The sequence below is a fragment of the Parasteatoda tepidariorum genome, chromosome 9 (assembly GCF_982258835.1).
Source record: "Parasteatoda tepidariorum strain Cologne lab strain chromosome 9, Ptep-v5.0, whole genome shotgun sequence".
Lineage (NCBI taxonomy): Eukaryota > Metazoa > Arthropoda > Arachnida > Araneae > Theridiidae > Parasteatoda > Parasteatoda tepidariorum.
Window position 1 is genome coordinate 27,920,846 of NC_141763.1, and position 18,561 is coordinate 27,939,406.

General features: G+C 26.7%; 1 protein-coding gene across 2 annotated transcripts in view; it reads right to left on the reverse strand.

Annotated features, from left to right (window-relative positions):
* Window positions 1-18,521, reverse strand: part of spg (dedicator of cytokinesis spg) — a 61,128-nt gene extending 42,607 nt beyond the window's left edge. Inside the window, exons 1-16 of one of the 2 annotated variants that reach the window (XM_071186398.2) lie at window positions 18,367-18,521; window positions 16,629-16,712; window positions 15,794-15,834; window positions 14,901-14,956; window positions 14,726-14,822; window positions 12,561-12,709; window positions 11,872-11,956; window positions 11,384-11,416; window positions 9,843-9,988; window positions 8,133-8,214; window positions 7,979-8,039; window positions 5,869-5,934; window positions 4,974-5,049; window positions 4,670-4,761; window positions 3,007-3,129; window positions 114-238 (exon numbers count right to left, since the gene is read on the reverse strand). In XM_071186398.2, the coding sequence (XP_071042499.2) occupies window positions 114-238; window positions 3,007-3,129; window positions 4,670-4,761; window positions 4,974-5,049; window positions 5,869-5,934; window positions 7,979-8,039; window positions 8,133-8,214; window positions 9,843-9,988; window positions 11,384-11,416; window positions 11,872-11,956; window positions 12,561-12,709; window positions 14,726-14,822; window positions 14,901-14,956; window positions 15,794-15,834; window positions 16,629-16,712; window positions 18,367-18,403 (1,353 nt within the window). In that variant the 5' untranslated portion in view covers window positions 18,404-18,521. Of the gene's footprint in view, window positions 1-113; window positions 239-3,006; window positions 3,130-4,669; window positions 4,762-4,973; window positions 5,050-5,868; window positions 5,935-7,978; window positions 8,040-8,132; window positions 8,215-9,842; window positions 9,989-11,383; window positions 11,417-11,871; window positions 11,957-12,560; window positions 12,710-13,917; window positions 14,067-14,725; window positions 14,823-14,900; window positions 14,957-15,793; window positions 15,835-16,628; window positions 16,713-18,366 lie in introns of those variants that run through there. The other variant, XM_043044705.3, reaches the window with a different exon arrangement.
* Window positions 18,522-18,561: the final 40 nt, after the last annotated feature.

Sequence of the window (18,561 nt, forward strand, 5' to 3'; positions counted from 1 at the left end):
TAAATTATCCTCTGCTATAACTAATTAGCATATTTTAGGTGAGTACCCTCAAACAATGAAGAGTGTAACTTAGTTTCACTCCTTTTGTAAATTTTGTAAAACAAATGACATACCTCTAAAATAAGCCCTTCAGCATTTACCAAGAAAACTGTGGCTTCAATATTTTTTCCAGTGGATTTTCCTCCTTTCTCGAAATCTCCTTTCTCCAAAGTCAAATACAAGTCATTCCTCACATCACCTATAAAGGGTGCTTTGTTTTAATATCTCAAAATATATATATATATATATATATATATATATATATATATATATATATATATATATATATATATATATATATATATATATATATATATATATTAAGCAAAGAAAAAAATATAAAATAAACTATTTAACATAATAGTAAGCTTATACAATTTGTTTAATCTTGATATTTTTTCATAAAAAATTATATTTCCTTTTTAATAATCAAGTTTGTTTGCTTTTTAATTTGTTTTTAGAGCAACAATAAGAATTTAAAATCAAGGTTAACTTTAAGTTTAATAAAAGGATTAATTATTTCGAATTTGTAAAGATTCAGAAAAATTTTCTGTGCTATTGTGTAAGGCTAAAAGCAATCAAGTGGAAGCTAATATCATGGTAAAAATTAAGCTTATTAAAGCAACTAAATAACTAAGAGGAAAAATATTTATATCCAGTTCAAGGTTTATTCAATAAATATCTCTAGGATGGTTTGGGGGGTATAGCGCTCGCCTCAGGTGCCCCGGATTTGAATCCCAGAAATGACTGGTTGATACAAATTCCAATCTCGGCTCGCACTGACCACAGTGCTGATGCAAAATATTCTCAGTGGTAGACGGATCATGGGTTAGAGTCCTCTTGCCATCATGTTAACAGTGGGAGGTTTTTGTGGTTTTCCTCTCTACATAATGCAAATGCGGGTTAGTTCCATCAAAAAGTACACTAAGGAGAAAAATTTCTCATAATACTGGATCAAGATGTTTTCCTGTCTTCTAGATTGGCTCAAAATTACGAGGCTATGTAGCTGAATATTAGAATTGTAAACTCAAAATTCAGTTCAGCTGTTCAACTAATAGTGATAAAATAATATAGAATAAATATCTCTAAGATGTATCACTCTAGATAAAACTTTTTTCAAATTATTATTGGAATAACTTGGCTAACTCAAGCATACATGTAACGAAATTTGTACTTGCAAATAAAGGATAGTTAAAAAATCTATCAAATTCATGCCTTTTTTTTAACTTAATTATAAATTTACATAATACTACTAAAGAAAAATGAAAAAAAATCTATAGTTAGAGCTTTTAAATATCAAAACAATTTATCCCAAATATATAATCTAATCAGAATATCAAACCAGATTACCTTGCATTCAAAAAAAGGTAAAGGAATAGGGGTTTAAAATTTAGGTAAAAAGTTTAAGCTTTCATAAACAAAATAATTAAATATTTTCTACCTTTTTATTAAATATGTTTTTGCTCTTTGTAAATATATTTTAGAAAAAAAAAATTGCATAAGAGCCCTTCACATAAAAATTTTCCACAATTTAAGTCCTTGCAACTTCTTTATCGAAGCACTGCTAGCAGGCTGCACCTACTTGATTAATTGTTTTAGGTGGCAGATTTCAAAAAGGAGAGAGATGATTCCTTATTGCTTCTGAATGAGGATAAAAAAGAAAAATTATTTTTCTCTTGATCTCTATTTTACTCAGCAATTTCATTTACTTTAAAAAGAAACAAAAACAAAATGTCAATAAAAACATAAAAAATGTCAAATCATCAGGAATCGTACAAATATTCCTCTGTAGAAATATGTGTAAGTATTTTGATTACTATAGACTATGAAATAATTTAACAAGATTACTGCATGAGCTATATTTTAACAAATTTGATGATTTTTTTTAATTGATGATACATTATGCTATCTAAAATTCTAAAATGAAAAACAATTAGAGATATAAAAAATATTTACAAAATAGGTAAAAGAAATAAGAATTAACTGTCACCGACTTTCACTGACTGTTGCAAAACGAAATCTGATTGAAGAACTGGTAAAACGAAGAATTTGAACATATCTTCATTTAAAATATTGCATTTAAAATCCCACTATTGCTTTTGTGCAGTTTTTAAAACTAATTGATGATAAGATTGGATTAGGTGATTGGTGCAATATCATGATTGATATATCAAAAATTTTAACAAAATGCAGTTTAAAAAATATTATAAAGAAAAAACTGCTTACACTTTTTTAGAAAATGCAATTTTAAAAGAGAGGAAATTGATTTGAGAAATAATGTGACTATCATTTACAGTACAGATAAATCTATATCCATGCTATATCCATGCCTATAAATATGAAGTCTACAAAATGTTTAGTGCTACTGTACCTCATTCATTACATTAATTCAAATTTAATTTGATAAACAATTTTAATAACAATATCTTGTAAAGTAATAGATGTTCTAGGAATATTTTACCAAATTTATAGCACAAAGAATTTTTTATCCCAATTGTATGTCATAAAATAATAAATATTCTAAATAAATGTAACTGTTTTTCAGTTTTCCCCAATTCAAATTTGTAGCAATCAATTTTTACACCTTACAAAAAGTTTATTAACACTTAAAAAAACACATCAAAGATCTCAATAAAATTCCTCTCCAATAAGTCTACACTATAGCCTAAAATAAAAATTTCGAAGTCTAATAGTTTCCTGAAATATTCTAAAAAAAAGCTATTTAGTTAAAATGAAAAAATACAAAACTTAATATCTGGTTCCCTCTTAAGAAACTTGAATTAATGTAAGAATTTATTTAAAATCTTTTACAGCATATTCACAGTTTATGAATATAATTAGGAGTACCAAATATTTCAAAGTACATATGTATAAATAATTTGGAATATAGAAAATATGAAATATATCTGCAAGTACAAACAATTATGTAAGGAGTATATTTTAAAAGAAACTAAAGAAAAATCATACCAGGCATAATTACATCTGAAAAGCCCAACTTGTGCGTGATTGTTAAATTTTTAAATAGCAATGGTGTTTCTTGTTGTAACTGTGAGATCTCACCATTAAAAAGCCTTAAAGATAAAACTAATCCTAAAAGAAAGAAAAAATTACAAGACACATGTAGAATAGCAGTCACAATGTAATAATAATTGTACTATTACATTAAATTTCCCAATGTAAAATTGATAGTAAAAAGAGGTAGACATCAATAGTTATCAAGCACTTAACAGCAAATAAAGGAACATAATTTTTTTTATTAATTTAAATCAGTTTTCATAGATCAGAAAAAAATAATTGTACTATTAAATTAAATTTCCCAATGTAAAATTGATAGTAAAAAGAGGTAGACATCAATAGTTATCAAGCACTTAACAGCAAATAAAGGAACATAATTTTTTTTTAGTAATTTAAATCAGTTTTCATAGATCAGAAAAAAATTTAAGCTAAAAAGTTAATTTAAAATATACATACACATTATCAAAGCTAAAGAATCAAGAACATAAGTGTTAATGGGAAAACACACAAACAATGAATTTCTGGACACAAAAAATAATTATCTATAAAAATATGTCTTCTTAGTTTTTCAGAAGTTTTCAAAATTACTAAATAATTAATAGAGCTAGAATAATTCCAATACCTTTTATGTTTATTATTTATTGCACTTCACATTGACTTTACGTTATTAGATTTAGTAAAACACGTTTTTAGTAACTCATCCCATAAAAATAAAAATTAACAGTTTTCAGTATCAACTGGCATAATGCTGTTGTTCAAGGCAAACTTATATTTTAAATTTATCAATCAAGCAATTTTCTCCTGTATTTTTATCTTTAAGGGACTGTAATAAACCTATTTCCACAGTATTTATAATAAAAATGCACAGTAATTAAGCAGTTTTAACAGGCATCAAATTTACTCATAAAATACTTTGTTCCTATATTAATACATCTGGGACCTATTAAAACAGCGCCAATTACCATAATACAAGTAGTTCAAAATACTAAAAATAATTAAGTATTATTGGCATCAGTATGGCAATTTTTATGCCTCTTCTAAACAAATTAGTACAATTTATTTATTAATTAACATTCATTACCATATTTGAGCATCATTGGCATCAAAAATGGTATGACAATGTTTTACTTTTCTCCTAAACTAATTGGTAGCATTGCTTCAATATTAATAGACAAGATTCATATATGTGGAGCCTCATTAACATGGGATAATGTTCGTTAAACAGTCAATAATTCTAGTTTTCTCAATTAATGAATTACTTTGAATTGAGCATAAAATCATACCACAAAATTCTTCAAATTATAGTTAAAAAAGCTTAAAATTATTGTTTAAAATTACACCTAATTAAACAAAAAACTGCTTTATTGTTCAAAATTATAGTTAATCAAACATAAAACCATGCTATTTTTCAGAACTATTACAAAATAAGCATGTTTCCATATTGTAGGTAACTATATATTATGCTTAGTTTGGCAGATCCATAAAAAAATTAGGTTATGAGAATTCATAAAAACAAAGGATAATTGACAAGTAATGAACATGCTTCTAAATGCCTTGTCAAGGATTGATTTTAAGTATACTGATTATAAGTATACTGAGTAAAAATAACACTTACCATAGTTTTGTTGCCCTGAGACTACATTAAATTTATTGCTGAGTTTTTTTATGATAAATTCATGCAACTGACTGAAGTCGCTTTCATTGCACCTGTAAAATTCAAATGAGAACTTAAAAAACCCATTAATGTAACAAAAAATAAATAAATTTGCATCCGAAGACAAGTATATTCTAACATAATACATATTTCAAGTAAAATTATATATAAATATAATAAATAGTAAATAATTATAAGAAATAAATTTAACATAACTAGTTGGCATCTTTCGGAAAGTAAGAATTCAAAAATATATATTTCTTACGTATATACTTTGGTTGTAAATTCCTTTTCTTCCTCATTTTCACTCTTCGCTGATAAAATATCAGTAATATTCAAAACTAAAATTCGAAATTGTAACATTATTTGAAGAAAATATTTAATACACATCAAATATATACAGGGTGCGTAGCCAAATCTTTGAATCAAAAATAAGCACTTTTTAAAAACTTTTCAAGCACTTTACAAAAATTTTCAAGCACTCAAAAAATTCATATTGAATCAATGATATTATTGAAAAACAAATACTTTTTATGAACAGTTTTAGCATTAAAAAAAACCCAAAAAGAAACAGACGTAAATCGAAACAATCAGTACTTTCCCACATCACCGAGTGAATTCAACTTGACTCTGAACTCAGAACAAAAGTACCCTTACCCCCTACATCAAAAAAGTGTTAGAAGTAAAATAAAATAAACAAGAATAAAATTAAAATAAATTAAAAAGAAAAACATTTAATAAGGATCTGACTCTATCTGAATTGGAGCACTCGGGTTTCAGTTTCGAGCGTGCGCATGCGCAAGTCATAACGTGGGTACGACATGAAGTCCATGTGAATGATTACATAGCAAACACCCCATTTTTAGTGAAATGCAGGGGATCCGCCAGATATCACTGAAGGAAGAAAAAAAAATCATTCGTGAAAAAAAGTACTCTTTAAAAACGCCAGCTGAAAAAAGCACCCTTAAAAGCTTTTAAAAACGAAATCCCCCAAAAAGTAAAACTTTTACAAACACTAAGCAGCCTGATATAAAATCTGAAGTAAACTATTCCATAATAATAATAAGTAATGAATATAATGGGCCCATAAAAGTAAACTATGACAACATGTAAACAAATGAAATGTAAAAATAAATAAGTAAAATAAAGTAAAGAATTACCTGAACAGCCATAAGGCCTCCTATAAGAATGCACAGCAGATTTTCTTGAATCATTCAACATTCGACCTGGATTTTTGAACATCATATATTAATTATATTAATACATTCTATATTAATATTATATAATATATATATCTACATTATATATATTAATTATATTAACATACTACAATAGAGGGTTGTAAATATACAGTCAATTCGCTATAACTCGAATATTACTATAACTAAATTTTTTTATGTGGTTCCGACCCTTTTATCTTCAATTTCATGTTAATTATTCTCGATTACTTGAATTTTACTCCCTTTAACTCGATTTTTCTTTGTCTTTTAAAGCAAGAAAAAAAAACTAGGAGCTGATATCTTGCCCCTTCCTTTGCAACACACACACAATGTCTTTTGCACTCTTCATGGAGAAGCTAAAGCTGTCCCTCTTGAAGAATGTGAACAGTGGTTAAATGAAACGTTACCAAACTTACTTCAAGGATACAGTTAAAATGATGTTTTCAGTATTGATGAAATGGGTTTATTTTTTAAATATCTTCCAAATAAGACTATGATGTTTAAGGATGAAAATTGCTCAGGGGGTAAAATGAGCAAGGAATGTTTGACTGTCCTAGTTGGAGGAAATGCGTCTGGGACAGAGAAATTGCCCTTACTTGTTATCGGAAAATACTGAAATCCCTGATGTTTCAAGAATGTAAAAACATATCTTTTGGATTGCAAGTCTAACAAAAAGTTTTGGATGACATCAGTTTTATTTGAAGACTATGTAAGAAAATTGGATCGGAAATTCTTCGCTAAAAAAAAGAAAAGTGATACTCTTTATGGATAAATGCACAGCGCATAGTGATCTACATAATTTGAAAGCAGTAAACTTGCAGTTTCTCCCACCAAACACAACAGCAAAGTTGCAGCCGATGGACCAGGGTATCATAAAGTGCTTCAAACAGTCTTATCGTAAATGGCTTCTCAGAAAAATTATCTTAAATATTGTAAGCATTTAGAAGATTTGTAATTAATAAGCATGAATTAAATAATCCGACAATATTTTGAAAGTTCAAAACCGAAACTAACGGTAAGGCAAACTTCCGATATCGTGATTATCCGATTCGGGTTATCGTGAATTCACTGTATAAATAAACTTTCATTAATTCTAGAGTAGCTCTTTGATTATTCCTAGAGTTTTTTTAACTTTTACTACACAAGCTTTTGTGTTTCTTTGAAATTTCTTACCACCTTTGGCTTTTTCCAAAGAATAACATGCTTTTTACCCTTATTATTGATTGAGAAAGTTGTTGGAAAGAAATTTCTATACAAACTTGCTTAAATGCGAAAAGGGTCGAAATGCATTTTTAGGCATAGAAATCATGATATCACTGTAAACTGCATATATAAAGCACATATGCGAGATACTATGACTCAAAAAATTAGATAGAATATGATTCAGGCTAATAAACTACAAATAGTTTATTAAAAAAAGGTATATTTTATATCAAGCAATTTTTTTTCAGCAAAAAAGAATTATACCCTTTTTAAAAAAAATAAACTATAAAAGAAAAAAAAACATACGTCTGAGACAAAGCACAAAATAGACTTAAAATTTTGTAATTTTTTTATCATTAAACAAACACAACCTAAATTTAGATTGCTATGCAAAGATCTGGCATTGGAAAACTTCTTCAATTATGAAAACAAAAAATTACTTAAAATTTATTTAAACACATTTCTTTATTCCAGAGATATCTATAAAAGCTTGTCTTATAATTACAAAATTTTTTGTTTGTTTGAGAATTACCCATGAAGTATGTAACTGCATTACAGATTACTTTTATTTTCAGCAACAAAAAAAAAGCAATTAAATACAAAACCCTTTCCTACACACTCACATCCTTTTAACTAAACAAACCAGTTTCTATCACTATTCCCTTATGTTTTTCAGAAATTTGTCAATGAGTGGTAGATTTTAAATGGTTAAAAAAATTCTATACACGGATTTTAACAAATGATTTTAAAACAAGCTTTTTCTTGTTACTATCAATTGTCAATTAAGCAAATTTTTACAATTAAAAAACTTAAAAAACTAAAATAATTTTTAAAAAAATTTATTTACCGCTCCTAATAATGTGACACACAAGATACACTTCCCTATTTAAATCTGCAACACCTAAATCCTGTAAAATTAAGAAATATTAGAGAAAAATAAGAAAAACAATTTTTTAAAAGAAATTATGAATAATTTATGAGTAAAGAAAAATTTATTTTACCGTGAATATTGTACAAGAATTATTAAGCTTTTCAACAAAATGAGACATTCCAAATTTTGCAACCCTAACAAGAAATCTTTCACTACAAAAGAAAAAATTAGTATAATAAATAACAAGCAAGCATTATACTAAAAAACATACAATTATTGTTTTCTCTGATGCCCATCCGATTGACACTCGTCATTCAGGTATCAGTAAGGCAAATTTGTAGGCCACTCTTTCAGGGGCACCAAATAAGGTGGGGCAATGTTGCTCCCACAGTAAGGACAGAGAGTACAGAGAATAAAAGAACACCCCTGTCTTGCCTGGAAATCGAACCCAGGACCTTTTTGATGCGAGGTCAGCTACCTAACCACTACACAGTCTGGTCAGCAAAACATATAATTACAAGAAATATAAATAAGAATATACATATATATATCTTTATGGGCAGCACTGCTTTAGGATTGAGTTATACTGTAATACAGTGGAAAGTCCCATATCCGGAATCGTCGGAGCTTTGGTAAATCCAGAAAAAAGATTTTTCTGGATAACAGGTCTTTAAGGTATTGACAAATATCAAAACATCCAAATTCAATAAAAAAATAAGAAATAGACGATGCTAAATGTCAATTTAAAAAAACGAACAAATAATTCCACATAATCTGCGTAGTTGCGCTATTTCAAAAGATTTTGTTACAGATTTCCACATGGTTTTTAAAATATGAATGCAAATTCTGAATCACGCATTTCAGTTAGTAATAATTTCTCAATCTACTTGATTAGCGACGATTCCACAGTGAATCTGTGTGTTCGGCAGATCGTTTTTCTCGGTAGCTATAAAAAAGGATTTTCACTTCATTTTTACAATCTCAATGTTTTAATATATTATTTTAAGCAGCAAACTATGAATCGCTCATTTTTGCACTCAATTATTGATGACTCACCGGAAATCTCATGCTAATTTACGACCGCCTTTTTGCCAATTATTGCTACCGACTTTTATTATTTTTTAATGTTACATTATCATGTAGGAAACTTCTATTTATGCATTTGTAGAATTACTTTTTGATCATTCAATTTGTGATCATTTTATTGTCCATGTGGTTTTGCCGATCACCTCTTCAACGGTTCAGGATTTTCACATAATTTTTAAAATATAGATTTCATTTTTAATAGAAAATTATTATGACCCACAAATTTTGAATCATGCTCTTGAATAATCAATTAACGATCCGCTTTAGTCGTGACAATTTCACCTCAAATTCGCAATTTTTTTTAAATGATAAATTGTGTGCACTCTGAAATTAATTGTGTGATTCTTGGCAATAGTAATCCTTTTATAGGAGACGTGATTTTTTTCGCACTGTAGTGAAATTGCCGAATTTTGTTTCTGGGATATCCAATTGTTTTTTTTATTTTATATTGTAGCAGAAATCGGATTAAAATTGAAAAAAAATCGGAAGTTGGAAAAAAATAAAAAATAAGCGGAAAAACGGAGCATTCTCATTCATGCATACTTTTTTGAACAAATCATAAAAAAAGAAATAGATAATTCTTTCTTTGATAAGGGAAAAAGACTTCTCTTAAAAAAAAAAGAAAAGAGTTGATTGTTGAAGCGTCTGGTAAACGAACGTTCAGATATGGCACTTTGCACTGTATAATTATATTGCAAAATCATTTATGAATATATATTAAAAGATGCTTTTAAAAAAGAGAGAAGAAAATCACCTAATTGTCTCAGTTTGCTGAGCATCATATAGAGAAAAAAACAGTTCCATGTCTTCTCCAAGACTGCAACTAAAATCTCTCATACATAGTGATAGATGATAATTGGGAGACTTTTTTGACTCCTTCCTTTTTGTTGTACCACGTCCCTACAAAAAATTAAGCAAATTATATTATAATCAGTGCTCTCCCTAAATGATTTATGAAGGGTGGCCCTGCATGCCTCCCTATTGATCCATTAACCCCCTCCCCTTTGCCCTTTTAGTAAAAATAGGCCACCATTTCTTTAAAAACAACCTTTTAATTTTTTTCTTCTTCAGGAAAAGGTTTTCTTAACCATCTATTTAAATGAAAAGTATACTTCCATTTCAGATGATCATAATGATTATTATTTATCATTATTACCAGATAACTGATTATTATTTAACTCTATTTTTCAATTTCATTTCATTTTAGTAAGATTTTTATGTTGTCTAGTTAAATAGTTAAAATTTGCATGATATTCGGAATCAGAGATATTCACATCTTTTATTGGGGGGTATATTAATAAACTTTTCAGTGATTTCAAAATTAACTAAAATATAAAAAAAAAGCTTTAAAGTAGTTCATCACTTAACCCTTTTACTTTAATTTTTTTGAAGAAAATCTATACACCGAGGTTGTTTTTTTAACTTGTGTTTAATTATTTTTCAAAAGCTTCAAGTTTCTATTTTGATCATGAATAAGAATAATATTATGAAGTATACACATAAAATAGTATAAGAGAGCAATCTAAAAATTGAGGATAAAATTCTGTTATTACATAATGATGCATATATTTGATAAATTTTAAGGGTGGTGAGTGACCTTTTGATACACAAAGTGAGAATATATTGTGAGAATATATACACACATTAAAAGTAAACAATCTTAAAATCAAGCACATGAACGATCAAATAATTAAACAACTACAGAAAAATCTAAATAATGGCCTTTTATAAAAAGAAACAAATGAATAGGAGCAAAAAATTGTAAATGAGTACTCTCAGCATCATGACCAATCAGGGTTTATAATCTAATGTAGTTTCTTATAGTAGTACTCTTAGTAGTTTCTTATTAAAACTTTGACAGTTAAATAAAAAAAAGGGACGGAAAAGATTTAACGCTAATAGATACATTAAGATTTCAGGATAGAGATAAGCATTTCAAATTTGCAAATGATACTATAACTATCTGTTGCATTATTAAGACGTAATACTAAATTTGAAATTATTTCCAACAATCACACAAGCGTTATAAAGATGAAATGAAAATACTAAAAGTTTTTTATATACAAAAAATGATTGAAGCTGGGCCAAAAAGAAAAAATAAATTTCATTTTTCATTAAAAAAAAAAAAAAAACATATCTCTAAGCTGCTAAATAAAGCGTACAAATAATGCAGATTATTTGTACATTTTTATGTTGTATTTACAGAATGAAGATCATTAAACTGCTAAATTATTTAATCTATTATAAATCATAACATATCATATTTTTAAATTAACAAAAAAAGAAGACACTCACCAATCCAGCAACATTTTCTGCACTTCGAACATGCTAAAGAAAGATAAAGAAAACAATATGAATGAACTTTTTTGTTCAAGGAACATAACAAATACTTATACTAAATGCAATGGTTTCAGCATTACAGTTTTAAAACATCCTGCACAAGTTTTCTACAGATTGCTTTATAATTATTGTTCAAAAATTTATAAAATTGCCTAAATACTATAATTTTGAAACTATATAAAAAACTTCAAGTGTCAAAATTAACACTTATTTTATCAAAAATATTTTTTCTAAATGAAACAAACTTTATAATAAGAAATCAATTAAAATCCCCCAATTTAAATTCTTTATATATTATAAATATAAATAACTGCAATTAAAGGAAAGAAAAATTATAATCAAATTAGATTATATTAAGATTTTTCCAATCTTAAAAAGCTTAAAAACTTTTCTTGTATATAAAATCAAGAGTTTTTAATTATGGCCATCAAATTTATACATACCACTTGATGTAATTCAATGGGGCTTAAAGAATCTGGATCTACAACTTCAGAATTAAGACGTGGTACAAGATCTAAGCCCAGCTGCCTATAGGAAAAGAAATGTTTCTATTAAGCATTCCAAACAGATTAATATTAGACTGCAAAATCATAATCATTTCATTTAAATATTCAGATAATAAGTAACCTCAATTTAATTTTTCCTTTACTTGTTAAAAAAAATGATAAAATAAAATTTCAGGTACTAACAAGCTACTTAGTTTAGGTGAATTGTTTCAAGAAAATCTCTATTAATAAGAGAAAACACATTTATCCAATGTTAATGTTAAGCTTTATAAAATTTTGTTTCATTTAATTTCTGTGGCAAACACTAGATTTCATACATGTTTCTCTATCTGTAGAGTCTAAATAATGCTGATTGACAAGGTATGCTCCAACCACAATTGAAATCAAAGATCTGGCTATCAAATTTGATGATAATTCAAAGAAATATTAATGAAAGTCAAATTAATTGTTTAAGAAAATAAGAATAATGTAAAATAAATCTTATGAACAACTCTTAATTATACTAAACCGATAAATAATACTGTCAAATAAAAATCAAACATATTAATTTAATTTGTGAAAAATAACTAAGTTTATAAAGCTATGAATCATAAACTATGAAAAACAGACAATATCTACAGTCCTACCTGTTACCCCAGTCTATTTTCCCAGTTATCTTTAACTTCAATTCTCGTATCTGATCTTGAGTCAAAGTTCCAGTAATTAACTGGCGTCTTTTCTCGATTAAGTCTCTCATAACTGTTAGAAGTCTCTGAAAGAGTGACACTTCTCTTCTCTATAAAGAAAAAAAAAAAGAAGATATTAATGATTGAAGTTTATTCAAACAAGTTTCATAATTTAATGATATAATAATAAAATTTTATATTAATAAGATTGTAAACTTAAATATAAATGCAGCAAAATTTTTTTTATATTAATAAGATTTTAAACTTAAATATAAATACAGCAAAATTCTAACTGAATTTCAGAAATAAAACTAATGATCTATTCCAGAATTTTCAATAGAATTCCAAACCATATTTAATTTAAACATAGCAAGTTTATATATATATATATATATATATATATATATGTGGGGACGGCATGAGTGGTCGTCTTAAATAAAAGACACGTTCTTAAACAAAAACATATATATTGAAGATTAAATTTACATTGGGACGGACGATTAGCAATTAACGATTAAATAACAAAAAAATAATAAATGAAAGTTCGTCTTTAAAAGTTTTGAATAATCAAAGCTCCTCTTTGGAGTTCACGTCTTTTCGGTTCGTTCTCCATCCCGCTCTAACTCTGGGAAATCCCCACTGCTTCCTCGTCGTGCACAGGGATGAGTTTTTAGCTTGCATTGACTTGCGGGACTTCTAGCTTAAGGCGACTTCTAACTGACGGATCTGAGAACTGATATCGGGTTACAGCACAGGAACTGGCACCACAGATAGGAACTGGCACCACAGAGAACTGAGATCGGCTTCGTGTACAGGAGCTGGCACCACATATATATATATATATATATATATATATATAAATTTTTGAGAATCACATTAGCATTAAATAAAGATATCGTACAAAAAATCTATACACAAAACGCTATATATGAGATAGCACTATGAAAACACTTATAAGCACCTGTATATACATATCAATTGATAAAAATCCTTAAATCTTGAAAGAGAAAATAAAGAAACGTTACAAGTGTCAGCTGCATATGCTTACTCGTGCCTTAAACTATTGAACAGAGACTTATGCTACAATAACTAACAATTTTTTAATACTAAATTAAGTGATATATACCAATGCTTGAAATGAATATAACTCTTTTTCATCTTGAGCGTTACAACTTGTTAGAAGTCAACTGTCTCTAAAAGATTTCTGCATTTGACTCTATCCAGTGTTAATGCTATATATTAGCCCACTCATATCTGCTTCAGATCAGCAAGCAGTGTCAGCTTAAGAAATAGAGCGCTCAACTCTGAACTACATTACCCAAATTCAAATCCCGAGGCTGGTTGGTCCATTTGAATTTTACTTCTTGCTCACATCAGACATAGTTCTGACATAATTTATCTCCATTGAGAGACCAATCATGGTTAGTCTTTCTGCTGCCGGACTAACAATGAGAGGTTTTCTTCCCTCTGTAACGCAAATGAAAGTGAAATCCACCAAAAAGTCGACCATGAAGGCTAGTTTCCCCCAATATTTAATCCAGAAATTGCACTCAAATTTAAAGCTATAGAATCGGACATTGTTATTAAATGTTAAAAAAAAAATTTTTATTTTATTTTATCTTATCTAAATCATCATATCTAAACTATATGACCAAGCCATCCAATATGAGATGCATTTACTATTTTAAGAATAGATTTGCCATCCTTTTTAATAAATATCAGGATCTAAATAATTTTCAATGCAGCATTTATTTTACAAAATTTTTCTTTCTGAGATCAAATCTTTGTTGTAGTAGTGATAATACAAACTTATACAAATATCATGTTAATAATTTTATCAATTATATAAAAACTAAATTCAATTCAAAATAAAATTATAAATAAAATGTTCAGTAAAATTGTAGTTCAAGTTTTTTAAATCAAACGTGAGAGAATTTTGAATAACTTATTAAGTACTTATGAATTTTTTATTAAATTCACCATTTTTAGCATTGAAACCTAATTAATACTGAACATTTTTAATATTCAGATAGATTTAAATAACATATTTTTCATGCATACATTATTCATAAATAACATTTAATATAATGTCCCTCAACAAATTTAGTGTAATTGCTAAGACTTACTACATATAGCCGCTTCCAAATTGAGTGCCATTCTCTTAAAACTGATGCAACTTCCCTAACTGTAGAATCTTCAACAGGAACTACTGTTTCATACAAACTAAATAATGAAGAAAGGGTACATTTTTATAAGAGCTGATACAGCACTTAAAAAAATTACAATAATATATATACTTACCCTTCATTGTAAATATGGAAAGCTTTCAGGTGAATGTATGATGCAGGAAATATACCCTATATGCAAAAATACAATTTAGCAGTTACATTGTAAGATATTTAAAATGCAGTTAGTAATTATTTTTATTACTTAAAATAATAGAATTTATAAAACTATATAAATGGTTTGTCTAATAATAACTTATTACAAAATAATACAAGGTTGGAAAATACAATCTCTCAATAAAATGATAAGAAGTAATTAAGTCAAAGACAAATTATTGATTAGTAAAAGAACACTTTAAAAAAATATTTTTTTTTCAAAAAAAATATTTTTTTAAAAATCTTTTAAAAACCTTTCAATACAAACAGACACAGAGAAAATACATTTTGGCAAAAAGAAATTCAAGAATTTCTTATACATGAAGAAACATTTTACGCAATGCATTTCCTTCTGTCTGTTTTAGATTTAAGTTTTAAATGTTTAGCTTTGTTTACTTCATGTATTTCGTTCTTACACTTTTGATGATAAAACATTATTTCACAATGCAATAGTTTAAAAAAGATAAAAATAGAAGCTTTGCTTGTATTAAAAAAGGGAGAAAAAGCAAACAAAACTAAGAACTGTTTTAGATTTTTCTCAATTTGAATTAATAAAACTGTACAGATATAGTTTTCAATAAGTTTAAAATACTTTTCCTTTGACATTTAAGATATTATTTTAATTAATTTTATTTTTAAACATAAGAGCAAATAAACTTTTCACTTAGATACATCAAATTATAAATAAGAAAGAGCCTTTGACAACTTTGAACAAATCCAGTTGTGAATATCAATGGCTTATCTGATTTTATTTGAAATAAACTTTTACAATCAAAAATAAATAAGATTAAGAAAAATTTATAACAAACTTACTTTTAAGCTTTTATTTCGAACAGAAAACCCTCGGAACCAACCTAAAATTTTTTTAAAAAAATTAAAGCAAAATATATACACATAAAAAATTATATACCAATTAATCAATTATATATATATATATATATATATATATATATATATATATATATATAAATATATATATAATCTGATAGCAAATTTGAATGTTCTTTATACAAGTTAGCCTAGGAGCAGAATTAATTTCAATGTGCTCAAACAAAATTTCAAATAACAAATGTTTCACAAACATCATTAAAAATAGACAAAAAATTTTAGCAAGTTAAATTAGGAAAATTTTTTTTAATGATAAATAATCTTACTTCATAAACTAAAACTGCTAAGCAATTGAAACTATGTTTGCTAAATTTGATTATTGAACTTTAAATGTAACAATTTTAGAAAAAAGATTCAAAATATTTTTCAACAATGATTTTTAAAATTTATGATTTGAGACAAAATCCATAAAAAGCACTCAACGTAACAGCTTCATTTTTTCAAAGAAAAGTAATTTATTAATTATTGTTTAAAATAAGGTGACATAAATAAAATATGATTAAAATAGTACAGTATTAAAAAAAAAACTTTGCTTAATTGTAAAACAATGTGTTTCACTAAAAATGTTTAACTGTTTAAAAGGTTGAAAAACATCAGTCTAAACTAAAACTGGTAAATAAATATTTGTTGGAAACCCACACATCTCTAAAGATTCACATTTAGACAGTAAGAGTGTATGTTATGAAATAAAATACATCAGATGATAACAAAAAAAATCTATGAATTTTTTTTTAATTGTATAATTGAAAACTGCAATTACCTCCATATTCTTCTAAAATTTGCACAGTTTCTCCAATTTCAAGTGGCAACCCACATTTAGTATTTCCATCATAGTTGTAGATACCTTAAAAGTTATAATACCAGTTTAAGCAAATAGAACAGCATATAAGTGTCAAACTCATTTTAAAAATTCTTTTGTGAATTACATCACAACTTACAGCAAAAACAGCATTTAAAAAAAATTATTATTAAAAAAGCTAATAAATTTCATTTTTATTCATCAAAGAAACTGATGCATACAAAATGAACAAAAAAGACAAAATAAATTTTTAAAAAATGAACAGAAATTTAACATAATACTTAGAAAGAAAATCTAGCATTTACAAATTATTATAAAATATAATGAATAACAGAGAGTTAATTATTCATTGTATTTTTTATTCATTTTGCCTTTAATTTGTGCTAAATTTAAATATTTCGCGACAGTGCATTGATAAATTTTAAATTTTGAGATTTGATAAAGAAGTTTAGTGATTTTAATTTTGTCCCACGAAGCTCGAAATTTATAAGATTCATATCTTCTAAGATTGCAGTTATATCCCATAAATCAAAAGCTAAATCAAATCCATAAAAAAAAAAAATAATATTCAATTTAGAAAAGTATTTTTCCGTGCCACATTTTATAACTTTAATTAACAGCCATACAAATTCATTAGCATATTGCAAATTATAAATTTATTTGATTTTCACAGTCTCTTTCTGAGTAAAGAAAAATACATCTTCTAACAATTTAACACAACTCCATGTTAGAGCAAAGACATACACAACGGTGGGGAGAGGGACTACTGAGTGCCTAACCAAAATTTCTTATTGAAAAAAAAAACTTCTTTCATGAAAATTGCAGAAAATAAAGCTAATTAAGCATTGAGGGGAAAGTGCCTTCAATAAATTGTAACACATTTGTTCAGCCTTGTATAAGCATAGGCCCTAAATTTGGTATCTTTTAGTTTCTATAACCCACTACCTGAAAATATATGAACTTCTTGCTGGAAAAGAAATTACTAATGAGAATAATTATAAGAACAATTATTTACACGAATATTGTATCATTCATTTTCCTACGAACTTATTTACTTAGCTGACCTTGTTCAAAGATAGTTAAGGCATGAAAAACAATTAGTTATCAATTTGTAAAATAATAACTGAACAAAATTAAGAGAAGAATATGACTGGATCACTCTTATAATATTTTTATACTAAAAAAAAAATTAAGCTCGTATTCAAACACTAAGGAATAAATTGCAAAAAAAAGTCACTCGTCTAAAGAGAGTTTATTAGAAAGACATCTAAAACAAATAATTAAAAACTTATGTAATAATAACAGAACAAAACTAAAAAGAATGTGACTGGATGATAATTTCTATTCTGTTTTTATATTAAAAAACAAGATTACGCTCGTATCGTAACATCGAGGAAAAATTGGAAAAAAACGTCAACATTGGTAATTGTAAACAAGGAATTAGATGTATTGAAATTACAACACTTGTCATTGATTAAAGCTGTGACATTAAGTATTATGTATTCCTTCCAAATTACTTTAAGATAATAAAATATTGTCAGGTAGGAAAAAATGACAATCAAAGAAACAAAATGAAAATCAGACCAAATAAAATACAGCTTTAATATCAAGAATATACTTTGAAGGAAACAGATGCAATGTTTAAATTTATTAAATATAACTACTCTATTTGAGACTTTTTAATATGTACTAAACTTACAAACTCCTAATTTTTTGTTTTTAGTTGGGTTCCACATGATTTTAACCAATCATGCCTAATAATTTTTGTAAACAACACTCCTACACGGAACAAAATTCAGAATACGCCATTATTCTTTATTTTTCACTCTGCTGTCGCCAAACGCCGGGTATTAATTCTAAAATAAAAGTATTTTGTTTTCTTTTTCTAAATATT